The 14785-nt window shown below is 42.9% G+C and overlaps 1 protein-coding gene across 2 annotated transcripts in view; it reads left to right on the forward strand.

The window, feature by feature from the left end:
* The window catches only part of RB1 (RB transcriptional corepressor 1), a 161165-nt gene that overhangs the window by 70274 nt on the left and 76106 nt on the right, over nt 1–14785 (forward strand). For both annotated transcript variants that reach the window (XM_034758495.1, XM_034758496.1), the window contains exon 17: nt 211–413. In XM_034758495.1, the coding sequence (XP_034614386.1) occupies nt 211–413 (203 nt within the window). The remainder of the gene's footprint in view (nt 1–210; nt 414–14785) is intronic.

Below are 14785 nucleotides of genomic sequence, written 5' to 3' on the forward strand. Positions count from 1 at the left end.
CGAAGCTATAGAAGTGCAAGATACCATTGCTATTGTTTATTAGTGTAATAGCTATATAAAATTCATTAAATTTGTAATTACGTATGCACATTAAATTTAAGTATCTGAACCTGACAAGCAGCCGTAAATTAATACATACAGAGGGAAAAATTGACAAGAGATCGTATCACTTTAATATTGAATAACTAGTTCTGGTCTTTTTTACTTCAGGGAATGCTTCACAAAGTGATGGCACCAGTACTGAAACGGATTTGTCTTTTCCATGGATTCTCAATGTACTTGATTTAAAAGCCTTTGACTTCTACAAGGTGATTGAAAGCTTTATTAAAGCAGAACCAAGCTTGACAAGAGAGATGATAAAACATCTAGAACGCTGTGAACATCGAATTATGGAATCCCTTGCATGGCAATCAGTAAGTAATATTTTAAAATAAGTAAAAATGTGTTTGTCCACTTCGTGTGCCTATATGGAGAAAAGAAATTATACCCAACTCCATTAGATTATATATAAAATTGTATTAAGAGTTATTAGTAATAAAATAAATCACAAAACCAAAATTAGCTTGATTTTTACATGTCTTAAATGATAAACAGAGGGCCAAATTCTCACTGGTATAAATCAGTTTAGCTTGACTGACTTCAATGAACATATGCTGGCTTACAGACATCTGAGGATCTGGCTCAGAATATTTTAAATGCACTACTCCAAAACTATACATAATATTTTGGTGCCAGTAAAAACAGACAAAAAAATAAAAGCATAACATTTATTAATTCATGTTTCTTTCTTTCTTGATACTTGTTGCTCCTATTCAGAGCCAGAGTGTTAATACAGTACTTGGATATTATTGTTGCTGAATACTGAGTTGCCTTGTCCCCCCCCACTTGGATCAGTTTAGATTTCTTGGTAGCTCTGTGCTGACCTGATCTTGAACAAACTGGTCAATGGTAGTAAACTTGTGATATTTGGTACATATTTGGTTTCAGGCTTGTAATGAAGAGTCAGCTTAATATGTCAAGGGATGGGGACCCTATGGAAGAGTCTGTTCACTGAAATGTTAATGTCTGGTGAACAACTTTGTGTAGCTTGTTTTAAGTGAATCATAAACTTGCAGCTCTTTCCTTTACAACATTGCAGAATTTGCCCCTTACAGTGAATGTGATCCTTGGATGTATAACTGAAGGAGTATAGAGTAGAAATAGGGAGGTGGTGTTCTTTCTACTGTATAAGAAATCAATGAGAACTGTACTGAAATATTTCAGTACATTGTGATAACACTTTAAAAGGATGTTGAGAAACTGGGAAGGATTCAGAAAAAAGCGAGGCGAATGCTTTGAAGTCTTGAAAACCTGCTTTACAGTGAGAGAATAAAGACTAATTTATTTGAGAGAGTTTTAAAAGACGATGATCAGAGTCAGTAAGCACTTAGAGGGCTCTTCAGTCTATGAGACAAAAGCATGACAATGGCTAGAAGCTGAAGTCAGATAAATTCAAATTAGAAATAAGGAACAAATTTCTAAATGATGGTGATTTGCCATTGGAACAGACTACCAAGGGAAATGTTGGATTCTCCATCTCCTAGTGTCGTCAGATCAAGACTGGATACTTTTCTAGAAGATGTGCTTTAACAGAGTAGGTACCTTTTAGTTTGTGCTAGCAGGGTCTACATGGGGCAGTTAGAGCGCAACACATCAGAGCAATCTACAATCAAATCCCTGTAGTCTGGGCTGAGGTGCCGTGTGATGAGCCATGAGTGAAATGTAATGGCCTGTGATGTACAGGTGGTCAGACTAGATGATCCAGTGGTCAATCCCTTCTGGCCTTAAACTCCTTTGTGAGTTTTTGAACATCCAAAGTCTGAAAGATGAAGCTAGAAAAATTGAGACTAGGAGCATGATGCAGGTTTTTAGCAAATTAACAGTTGGAACAACTTAACTAGAGGGACGTTGTGGATTCTGTCATTTGAAGTCTTTAAATCAAGGTTGGATGTTTTTCTAGAAGATATGCTCTAGCTCAACCAGGACTCCTTGTTGTTTTTGCTGTGTATGTATGAGATAGATAAATTATGCACATCACTAGAAGGTCTCTTCCGAAAGGGTGGATAACTTGAAAGATATAGTTCAGACTTGTAAATATTTTTAAATTTTTTAAATACTTTGCAAAAGCAGTACAAAGCCATTTGACTTGTGGTTTGTCATAAAGAGCACACTATGTTAAATGCTAGGTTACTCTTAATTTTAACAAACCACTTGATTTGCCTTTTGATTCCAAATCAGCCACACAGGAAACAGATCAATTTCCTTACTCTCATGTTAGATTTTAGAGTAGCAGCTGTGTTAGTCTGTATTTGCAAAAAGAACAGAAGTACTTGTGGCACCTTAGAGGCTAACAAATACATTTGTTAGTCTCTAAGGTGCCACAAGTACTCCTGTTCTCATGTTAGAGACACTCTTAACCAAAATGTGTGAAGTGTTAGATTGTACTGATTATTCAAAACTAGATGTGGTGAAAAATTTGAGCCGACCATCATTATTAAATTATTATGCACGTGTAGCCACCATAAATGTTAATGGAAGTTTCACAGGGGGGTTATATGATGGGGGAATAGATTCCATGAACTAGAGAGAGGGTCATTGGGGAGTACCGATGTTGGTTTACATAGGTAAATTTTAAAGAAAAGAATGTGTATTTCATTCATAACCCTTTAAGCTGTGCATTAGCTAACCTCAGAACCACATGGTTTTATTACTGTTACTCTCATCCTTTCCCTTCACTGAAGTCGGTGGAGTTTCACTAGTATAAAACTGGTGTAAGGATAATTGGTCACAAGTGTGACCATTCTTTTCTGGAAGTCAGTGTAATGGGTACCAAGCAAGCAGTCTTCTCTTAAACACTTCGTAGTGGTTAATTTTTTTTTTTTAAATCCAAAGAAAATGGAATCTCAGGAGACTGAAATATTTCTTTGTGTGTGCTGAAAGCAGAAATTTCTTTATTAGAGGTACAATGTGCTCTGCTACTATGAAAGAAACTTGAGTGAAAGTAAACTATTACAGATTAGATAACAGTAGAAGGTTTTAAAAATAATAGAAAAAGTTTTACAAATACTTGCATCATCTTTTATATTCCATAATTTGGAGTGAAACTCTGCTTAGTTTCTACTTTACTGAATAGTCAAACCTAGTCAGTAGCTGGCTTTCTTCAGGTATTTATAGTAAATTGTCCTACTTTATCCTGGATTTTCTTTTTGGTTCTGGCTTTTTGCTCATTCCATTGCCTACTTTTGAAAATTGATTCATAAGGTTCAGTTTCAGACAGGAGTCTGGTAATAATTTATTTTTTGGTGACAAACTGGGTACAGAATAACTAAAAAACAAACAAACTTCAGACAATGAAACTAACTTCAAGAGATGCACAATTAAAGGCATCTTACACAATTTTTCCTCAGTAAAATTCTGCATCTGATCTCTCTCTCTCAGATTTTTCAAGCAGTGTAAAAATGTTTAAATTAGAGTTTTGTTTTTATGTTATTGGGAGATAATATATCCTGTTATACATCAGTCTCATGATTGGTCCTAGTAAAAGTGTTTTATCACTTTCACAGTTATCTAATTTAACCATCTGTACTTAGGAAGGAGATCATGCTTTTGTAGGTCATCTCCTGTTTGAACATCAGAGGGTAGCCTGCCAGAAGAGAGGAGTGAAAAGCTTGCAGGGTTGCTTTCAGAACTAACAGTTTTGAAAAGGTGTCCTGCTCTACACTGATTCATTCATGATGAGAATATTTTCCCTCCTCTGGGTTATTTGTATCCTTACCAGAGCATCAAAGGATACCCTTGTTTTACTTGAAACCCTCGATCCTTCTGGATGCAGACTGTTTGGAGATAATTATGGAAACCGTTAATATGGCTTCTTAATTCCTTATTAAGACAAAGGGATCATTGATTTGCCCTACGATACTCTTTTTCTACTGTTTGTTCATGCTACACTTCACTGACATATTTTTGATGTATGTATAGATTAATTTCAATTTGATGTGTTCAGATTGAATGGCATGAAGATTTAATTTTTATTTAAATTTGAACTAAGAAATACACCTCTCCAAGACTCTAAGAGCTTACATATAATTAAATTTAATCTCAACAGCATTAATCAGTTCCATAGGAATCTGGCTGGCCAGCTGGGCCCTGTTCCCTTCTTCACCTAGGAAGCACACTCTTAGCATTCTTCAGAGACCCTTTCAAACACATCTTTTGTATTGTGCCTGGAAAATCACCAATTTTGGGCTATTTCAGACCCAGGGTAGGGGAGTAAGTTCCAGAGTCTCAGAGCCCTGGCAAAGAGCATCCTGCCTGCTGCCCCCTTTCTGGTAATGAGGGGGATCTAGCTTGAGTGCCTCTGCTTACCAAGTATGGCACTAAGAGAGGCATTCTCACTGCACTGTTAAACACTTCAAAGTTTGATAAAACCCATATTTGATCTGGCATAAAAATTACATGGATTTCTTTCCTTCTCACTTCCTAATAACCGAAAATGCATTTCCTTTGTTCCCAGAAGGGTTACCGGGTGATTTAGAGTAAGGGTTACTTTGAGTGATTCTACAAAAAGAAACCGAAGGCACTGGGATTCTCTGCAGGTATGCACAAGCGCACACACTGGCATTTCCTGTCTCTCAACCTGCACTTTGTACCTGCTTAGTCAGTGCTTACGATCAGACAGGTTATTGACATTTGCATGATTTATTTGCTACAGAGTAGGGTTCCTGGAAACGCTAGTGCTCTGCTTGTTTGAGTACCGTAGGAGACGGGCATGGCATACACATGTGATCTAAAATATTTTCAGAAGATTTTTAATCCATCAGACATGATGGAATTTTTTTGGGAGAGAAAGTGGATAGTTTGTGGATCGCTTGTGACTAATTCTGTATAGTGTTTAATTACTGACTTCCTTTAAATATGTTGCTTTTTTAGTTTGACACTCTTATCCTGATTTATTTAGGAAAGTAAAAAAAAAGTTGTATTTTGACTAGTATCATGAGTAAGGCTACAATTTAATCATAGGTATTTTTAGTACAAGTCATGGACAGGTCTCATGGTCAATAAACAAAAATTCATGGCCCTTGACCTGTCCATGACTTGTACTATAAATACCCCCTGACTAAATCTTAGCTGGCGGCTCACTGCCTTAGGAGGGGCTCAAGCGAGGCACCCCTGGGACTGCTTCCGGGGGCCAATGAGCTGTGGCTGTTCTCGCCACCCCTGGGACTGCTGCTTAGCCGATCCCGGGAGCCAGCTGCATCGGCTGCTGCTTGGGCATTCCCCAGCCCACCTGTGGGGGCTGCCTGAGCAGCGGCTGGTGCGGCTGGCCCTGGGGCTGTCTGAGCAGCGGCCGGTGTGGCTGTTGGGACCAGCTGCTTGGGTGGCCCTGGGGTCAGCCACACTGGCTGCTGCAGATGTCACGGAGGTTGCAGAAAGACACGGAATCTGACTTCTGAGACAGACACAGAGCCCTAGTCAAGAATCATGTAAAATTTCCAGAGGGTAGAGTTGGTTTACTAGAATATTGTTCTTATGGGGATGAGCACCCTTACCAGGTCTCTAACTTCTTTCATGCAGCTATGCCTAGAACCCCTCCATGACCCCTTATGCTATGTCTTCTCTTTCCCCTCCTTCAAATCTCACACTTCTTTCCATAACTTCTGATAAACATAGTGATTGCAGTCTGTGTGTATACCAGATATTCCATTAAAGCCATTTAATTGAAGTGCAGTGCTCTTTTTACACAGCATATTACAGATTAATGTAATAGTGAGTATTTGCTGGCACATTTAAGACCGCTAAATATACATTTAAACTAGTTTAATGCATCCTTTAAAAGAAAGCTGTACTGTGGGTAAAATGTAATTGCATAGTAAATTGCTTCTGAATACATTATTAAAATTCCCCTGAGAGAAAAGAATTTCTTCACTGAGCATATACTCAACCAGTATGTCAATGAAACCAATTTAAGCACGCATATATCAGTATTTCGGGATTATAGCAAGGTTGAAGTAAAAAAAACTACATGAAATAGTATGTAATTTTAAAGACTGTGGTAATGCATGAGGGAGCAGAGTTACGGTTGTTTTTGCAATCTTAACATTATTGCTTTCAGACTTTCCTGTGTGCTAACTATACAACTGAAACGTTCTCAATATTATTTTTCTTAAATTAGGGTGAGGTGGGAGTAATTCCATGATGTTGCACTATTGGGCTAAATGCCACCAGAATATACTGTTCCACACACCTTAGATGCTTCCCTGTCCTGGAGACCTCAGGAGCTGTACAACTTTAACCTTACAAAAGAAACACTGAATAAGGGCTGCTGTCATTGCATGTACTTAGTACGTTTTTAATTACACAGTTAGGCTAGCCACACGCTTTTGGAGCAACGGAAGGCTATGCTGCATAAGTTGCTTCAAATATTAAAATATTATACCAGTTATACTGCACATGCTCAATTTTCAAAGGTTTAGAACTAATAGGGTTACCATACGTCCGGATTTTCCTGGACATGTCCAGCTTTTTGGGCTCCAAATCCCCGTCTGGGGGGAAATCCCAAAAAGCCGGACATGTCCGGGAAAATCAGGACATGCGGGCGGCGGTGCTGGGCCGGGGGCCGGGGACCAGGGGCGCTGAGCGCCGGCGCTGCGGGGGGGGTGAGCGCCGGCGGGGACCAGGAGCACCAGCGCTGCGGGGGGGGTGAGCGCCAGCGGGGACCGGGAGCGCCGGCGCTGCCGGGGGGCCGGGGGCCGGCGGGGATGAGCGCCGGCGCTGCTGGGGGGCGGGAGCGCTGGCGGCCGGCGGGGCCGGTGGGACCAGGAGCGCCGGCGGGGCCAGGGGGTGCTCGGCCGGGGGTCTGGGGTCCGGGGGGTGCTGAGCGGGACGCGGGGCTGGGGGGTGCTGAGCGGGCCGGGGGATGCTCGTCCGGGGGCCGGCGGGGCCGGGGGATGCTCGTCTGGGGGCCGGGCCGGGGACCGGCAGTGCTGGGCGGGCCAGGGGTGCTTGGCCGGGCCTGGGGTCGGCCCAGGCTGGAAACGCCGGGGGGGCCAACCTGGGCCGCTCCTCCTCCCTCCACACACCCCCTTACCTGCTTCAGGCTTCCCGCGAATCAAATGTTCGCGGGAAGCAGGGGAGGGGGCGGAGTTGGGGCGGGGACTTTGGGGAAGGGGCGGAGTTGGGGCGGGGACTTTGGGGAAGGGGCGGAGTTGGGGCGTGGGCGGGGCTGGGGGTGGGGCCGGGGCCGGGGTCCGGTGGAGTGTCCTCCTTTCGGAGGCTCAAAATATGGTAACCCTAAGAACTAAGCATATCAATACCAATTTTTACTGGACGCTGAAAAGCGCTCCCAAATTAGGGGTATTTCCATGCCAAATTTCAGCTTTCTATCGCCAGCAATTGTGGTCCTACAGAAGAGTCTGCAAGATATTTTTATTTTGGGAAGAGATTTTTCAGCTGGCTAGTACTCAAAAACAGCTGCATTTTTCTTTGTTCAACCCCCAAATGCTCTCTTCCCCCCTGGCCTCCTTCCCCCCAAAAGAGGCACAGACTGAGCCTAGAAAACTTCAGCCCCATAGCTGAAAGTTTTGGAAGATTATTAGCAACTGAAAACATAGTTTGAATGGAAATAATTGTATATTATAATAAATGTAGTGATTGCATTCACTTCTGCTATCAGATAATTCAATCATTAATTCATTGAATTAAAAAAAGAATAACTATGTGTCAAACTTAGTTAAAATCATCATGTTTCCAGAAACCAGTCTTTGGTACTTAGTTGTTAAATATATTTCTTATTTTCAAAATCCAGGCTATGGAATCCGGCTGTCAAGTTCAAATGAAACCCCATTATTTCCCCAGGAAGTTTGACATGCATTAAGCCAGAGGTGGAATTGGTCATGCTAGTGCTAACACAACATTCATAGATTCATATATTGCAGTAATAATGAATCATCTCAGCCCAACCCTGTTAAAAGGTGCAGCCATCATGATATAATTTTGATTCAAGTACAAACACAACCAGAAATGAGTACTGAATAGCCATCAGCAACTGTGCAGTGCAGCACTTCATAATGTATGATGATTGTTCAGTATTTTTACCTAATTGTGCTGCTTTTTGTATGCACAAGTTCAGAATTCATTTGCCTCTGAATAAAGGAATTTCAGCTAGTCATGAAAAGACAAATTAAGGGGTTTGTTAGCATGATAAAATTCATCGGTAACAATAAGTGCTATTAGATTTTCTTTAGGCTACTTCTTGGAAACAGTTCTCACTGGACTTGCTTCTGATTTTAACCTCTCTCTTCCCCTTAGAGAGATTATTTTTTATAAAATAAACTGCAATACAAACATTAAAACTGAGAATTTTAAGAATTTACTTTTTATTGTGTTCTGTGTATTTACTATTTTATGTTTATCGCAGCTTGCAAAATGGACATGAAAAAGCTTAACTTTAATTTCTGGTCAGTTTCAGCTTTTTATATATTACCACAAATTTTGAAATATCTGTTCTGCAGATGCTTTAGGGGAATGTTTTTAAAGTTGCTACTGGAATTATTTTTTAAATTTCTTGGAAACAAATTTGTTGCTCTTAAGTCTTGTAGAAGTTGGTTTTGCAAAGCCTGAATTTTGATTAAGGGCTTGTCTACACTGGCAAGTTTCTGCGCAGTAAAGCAGCTTTTTGCACTCAAATTAAAGATGAGTACACACTGCCAAGCCACTTTGTGCGCAGAAACTCCTCAGTTGAAGCGCTGCAAAAAAACCACCTCAATGAGAGTCGTAAGGCTATTTGTGCAGAGGCTCCAGCGCTCTGTTGCCACTGTGAACACTTGATTGCGTTCTGCACTGTAATTGGCCTCTGGGCTTTCCCATAATGCCTCAAGTAACCGCTCTGCTCATTATTTTGAACTCGGCTGCCCTGGAGATATGCGCTGCTCCCTTTCAGGCACCTTTTCTAACAGCTGTTGTGTGCTGTGCTGATCTGCTTCGGAACACACAGCAAACCATTAATGTGGAATATTTGTGCTGTTGAAGTGTGTGTGTGTGTGTGTGTGTGTGTGTGTGTGTGTGTGTGTGTGTGAGATAGGGAGGGAGGTGGGGGCTGATGGGGTTTTCCCCTGCCTCAGGACTGGTTGCTTCATGATGCTGGCTGAACTTATAAGACAGCATGCTGTCACACTCTGTCCCCCAAAACACACACATTCTCTCCCCCCCACCCCCATACATACATACACACATTCTCTGTCTGTCTCTCACTCTTCAGTTGAAGAGTAGCTGGCAACATAGTAGGATGCCCATGGAACAATGGGATTGGGAAACCTGCATCATGTGACACTGTGTCTGCTCCATGAGGTATTGCAAACCCTTTCCAAAGCATCCTGCAGCCAGTTGCACAGTGGGCTAGCTACCACAATGCACTGCTGTCTTTGCCGTTGCAAGAGCTGCTAATGTGGATGCGCTCCAGCGTCACAAGGAGCACAGTGTGGACACACAACAGTGGTTTAATTCCAGCATTTTAATAAAAGTGGTGTAACTTGTGGCGCAGAAACTTGCCAGTGTAGACATATCCTAAGATTGATGTGACTGTCTCTTTAAATATGAAAGTTAAATGATACCTGGACCAAATTCTATTGTGTGATAGCAATGCAGCTCCTCTGGGTGAAATTATGCTCAGTTACACAGGTTATCTAATGTAATTATTAAATCCAGTGGAGTTATGCTGGGTTTATTAACAGTTTTACCTGATATATCTGAACCACAGCCCCAAATAACTGTCTCAGAGGTTATATGACACTCCCTATTGATTGCTGCATTGTGATTTGAGCCATTTTGTGCTTTACTTTCCTATGGAAGTCAAAAAGAAATTCTCACTAGTCAGAAAGGCAGGAGTCCCAATTTTTTTTTTTTCAGTATGCTCTTTATTCAGCCATATTCATTCTTTTCTAGCACTCAAGGTGATAGCTGGTCAGAATTTCCAGAGGAAATTCACCATTTTGAAATTTGGTTCTGTTCTGATTCAGAATGGAAACAAATATTTTCAGATTTTCCTGCAAATGGGACTTCTGTAAAACTTTCATTTTGAAAACACTGAAACACGTTGTCTAAAACTGCGTGTTCCCCAGGTTCCCTAGCAGCTCCTGACTTGAATAGCAGCAGTGAAACTGACAATTATTTGCATTGTTGTTGTTGCCATGTTGGTCCCAGGATATTAGAGAGACAAGGTCTGAAGTAGACCTGCTCTGTGTAGCTCAAAAGCTTGGCTCTTACATCAACAGAAGCTGATCCAATAAAAGATATTACCTCACCCACCTTGTCTCTGACAAGAATAATATCAGTTTCCGTCAGGAACTGCTAGGGTTTCCAGGGTCCTTGGCTTCAGGACAGCCCAGTGACCCCAGATCTTCCATATTCCTGGGCCAGCCAGCTTACTGAACTGTTTAACTCACAGGCCAGCTGGCTCCCTAGGCTGCAGGAGTTGCCCCAGGAGCCTGATTCCTGGGCTCCCAACTCCACACCAGTCCTTTCGGTGGGCCACTGAGGAGTTGGGCAGGTGAGCTTGCAGGCAAGTTTTGAACCTGGCCTGTGTTCCATTGGAAGGTTAGTCGAAATTGGCATGTTTCCACAAAATGTTTAGCTTTCAGCGAATTCGCAGTTCCCAATGGAAAACCATTCAGTCGGAAAATTTCTGACAAGTTCTATTCAGTGGGAATGCAGTATCTGATTGTCCAACTGAAATGTTACCACTTGTTGCTTGAATTTGAGTTTCCTTCTTGGTGGACATTTTCTTTCTTTCCCTGGGTACCCAGACATTTAATGCTATAGTCATAAAGTGCACGTGTTGCTAAATTTGTAGACCACAGAGTGGCATTGCTGTATTTACTCTATTAAGTGCATTATTAATGGTATTTCATGTATAGGCATGATTGTTTCAATGTATGTTGTGGTAACCTTTGGATAATTGTTTTGAAATTGCTTATTTTTTTTGTTCTCAGTTATATGAATTACTTATCCTTTTTGTGCCAATTAAGCTTATAAATATAAATTAAAAATATCAAATGTTTTACTATATTAAAATATTGTGGTAGTGCCCCGAGGCTCCCAGTTAGGGATCAGGACCACATTATGGTAGGCTCTCTATATACATTATTTCTAATCATGTATTACACATGGAAAGTAATCATAATCACACATTTTCAGTGTTTATTTCAGCTATTCATTTTTTCTCCCTTCCTCCATCTCTCACTCTGAATAGCTCGAACACCACTTGGTATTTCCTGTAGCTTCCCTCCCTCAAAGTGAGACTACGATTCCTACCCCACCCATGTAAATATCAGCAGTATTAACAGCATGTGAAACTTTGCCTCTGTTTAAAAAAAAAAAAAGCTTTACAGTAGGCATGTCTATGGGCTGATACAAAAAGAAAATTCAGTACTGTGGTTGCTCACAATACTCTGAAAATTGTTTAGTTTCATCGCAATATAATTCCTATGTATAGTACCGTGGAAGCTTTAAAGGAACACTTAAATTATTCTTATGAGAGGAAAACAAAAATCCTGTTGTGTTGAACAAACATGTAATGAGCTGCTTTAGGAGGATATTATATTTAGAACCAGCATTTATTGATACCCATAATATACATTAAATGTAAAGTATTATGGGCTAAATTGAGCCTTTAGATTCCTCCCTGAATATGGGGCAGTGTATAGTTGGGTTCCCCAGTCTGGAAAATAATTCTGGACTAGGACACCTTCCGCTGAGAATTTGCTGCATCATAATTTTAAAAGATGCAGCATAATAAAAGATGCAGCATATTTCCTCCCTTTGTGTCCAGCCAACTCCATTGTTTGCTACTTTAACTATTTCGGCTAACAGACTTCTTAAGTTCCTTTTGTTTTAATAACTTTAAGAAATGAAAATTTGAACAATTTGCATTAGATTTACATGTAAGTATAAATATTTCTAAACAAAAACCCCGGTGGTAGAAAGATGGTAGATCCGTCATTACCTACCTTTCAACGGAGGAGAGTCGGAGTGCAAAATTTTATTTGCAAAAGTCCACTTGTTATCATCCCACACCGGTAATAGTTATATTATTTAACTAAATCTTGCATTTCTGAATGTTACAAAATGAAAAGTAGTTTAAAAAAAAAATCCTTCTGACCTCAATAAATAGAAATTCTGAAGGGCTTTGAGCCATATAATCAAAGCTGTTCCTCATCTTCAATCGTGGGAGTGCAAAGGCTACCACACTCGGTCTTTGCCATCATTACTCTCATTTTATTGCTAAGCCCTGCTACACTGGAATAACAAGGTCTGCAACATACTGCTGATACAGCTAGCAGATATCTACACTTCAGTCACTGTTTTCTTCATTTTTAGAAAAGTAAAGCATTACAACTGCAGCATTTGTTATAGCTAAAGCTACTTACAATTTAAGGCAAACAAAATTCATTGTTAACTACAGGATCACAGGAGCTGTGGCTCTTCATATTTCAGTAGCTCTCGACTCACTTGCCTGGATTTGCTCACTCTTTGCTGCACTTTTTGGTGTAAATCTAGAACAGTGGTTCTCAACCTGCAGCCCAATCAGCACACAGCTGCGGCCCATGTGACATCCTCAGGGCCAGACAGGTACTATTGGATGCGGCCCACAGTGGCCAATAAGTTGAGAATCACTGATCTAGAGTAATAGATACAGTGTGTTAGAGTCCCTGCCAAAAACAAACAAAAGACTGTAAGGTATGGAACCAGTAGGCTCAATGCTGCATTTTTTCACTGGAGGATAGCAACTGCTGCATGTGAAATGGAGTTAGCATTGTATTCCCAAGAGAGTGGATGTAATGATCAAAGACTGCTGTGACTCGAATTTATCAGGAAGGAATTTTTTTTATTCAGACTTAGCAGTTCATTGTAAAAAGAGAAATTAAAATTAAGAGTGTGTGGAAAAGGGTGGCTTTAAAGAACTCATTCTTCATGTAAAACTTTGGAAAGTATACTTTAGAAGTCTCCCTTTGTTAGTTGTGGCAGAGTGTGATGGGAATGGGGTAGTCTACTCACCGCTAGGAATGGTGCCTTTTCCTTGCCGTTCTGGGGAATAGCCCCTTCCCTCGGTTGCACGCTGTCTCTCTGCCTCTCTATCGGGATCTGAAGCCCCTCTCTCGCTCCAGGAGCTGCTGCAGCCTTTTCACGACACAGCTTTCCAGCCAGGCCACTTTATTCCCCTTCCGGGGTAATAAAATCTTCCTTCAGCAGTCCTAGGCAGTCTTCCTATTCACTGCCTCATGGTGCCACTGCCTCAGTGGCTGGCAGGGGAATCCAGGTATGCCCATATCTTGAATACTGTGTACAGATGTAGTCTCCTCATCTCAAAAAAGATATACTGGCAGGGCCGGCTCCAGGCACCAGCCCACCAAGCATGTGCTTGGGGCAGCGCCTGGAGGGGGGCGGCGTGGCGGGGCGCTCCAGCCTGAGAGCGGGCCGCAGCGGACTCGCCGCCCTCCCCCCGGCACTCCGGCCGGTCGGGGAGAGTGGGGCCCCGGCCGGGCTCGCCGCCCTCCCCCCGGCGCTCCGGCCGGTCGGGGGGAGCGGAGAAACGCGGCGGGCTTGCCGCCCTCCCCCCAGCGCTCTGGCCGGCGGGGGCTCTCCGCCCTCCCCCTGGTGCTCTGGCCGCCGGGGAGAGCGGAGAGCCCCGGCTGGGATCTCAGCCCTGTTCCCGGTGCTCTGGCTGCTGGGGGCTCTCCGCCCTCCCCCCCGGCGCTCTGGCCACCGGGGAGAGCGGAGAGCCCCTGCTGGGCTCTCCGCCCTGCTCCCGGTGCTCTGGCCGCCGGGGGCTCTCCGCTCTCCCCCTGGCGCTCTGCTGCCGGGGAGAGCAGAGAGCCCCAGCCGGGCTCTCCGCCCTGCTCCCGGTGCTCTGGCTGGTCGGGGATTGCGGGCCCGCGGCCGGGCTTGGCGCCCTCCCCTGCCACACTCGGGGGGCGACGGGTGGCTTTTTTGCCTAGGGTGGCAAAAAAGCCAGAGCCGGCCCTGTATACTGGCATTAGAAAAAATTTGGAGAAGGGCAACTAAAATGTTTAGGGAGTTGAAATGGGTCCCATATGAGGAGAGATTAAAGAGGCTAGGACTTTTCAGCTTGGAAAAGAGGAGACTAAGGGGGGATATGATAGAGGTATATAAAATTATGGGTGGTGTGGAGAAAGTGAATAAGGAAAAGTTATTTACTTGTTCTCATAATGTAAGAACTAGGGGCCACCAAATGAAATTAATGGGCAGCAGGTTTAAAACAAATAAAAGGAAGTTCTGCACATAGTGCACAGTCAGCTTGTGGAACTCCTTGCGTGAGCGGTTGTGAAGGCTAGGACTGTAACAGGGTTTAAAAGAGAACTAGATAAATTCGTGGAGGTTAAGTCCATTAATGGCCATTATCCAGGATGGGTAAGGAATGGTGTCCCTAGCCTCTGTTTGTCAGAGAGTGGAGATGGATGGCAGGAGAGAGATCACTTGATCATTACCTGTTAGGTTCACTCCCTCTGGGGCACCTGGCATTGGCCACTGTTGCTAGACAGGATACTGGGCTGGATGGACCTTTGGTCTGACCCACTATGGCCATTCTTATGTAACCCAGGCCTGCCCTCTACTCCAGGTTCTGGCTCACGGACCCTCTAGCCAGCAGTCAAGATCTGTTCCCTTCTAGACCTTACTGCTTTTCCCTGAGCCCTGTCCTACCTACCTGGCCGCCTCCCTCTCTGGATTGGCG

The sequence above is a fragment of the Trachemys scripta genome, chromosome 1 (genome assembly GCF_013100865.1).
Source record: "Trachemys scripta elegans isolate TJP31775 chromosome 1, CAS_Tse_1.0, whole genome shotgun sequence".
NCBI classification, from domain to species: domain Eukaryota; kingdom Metazoa; phylum Chordata; order Testudines; family Emydidae; genus Trachemys; species Trachemys scripta.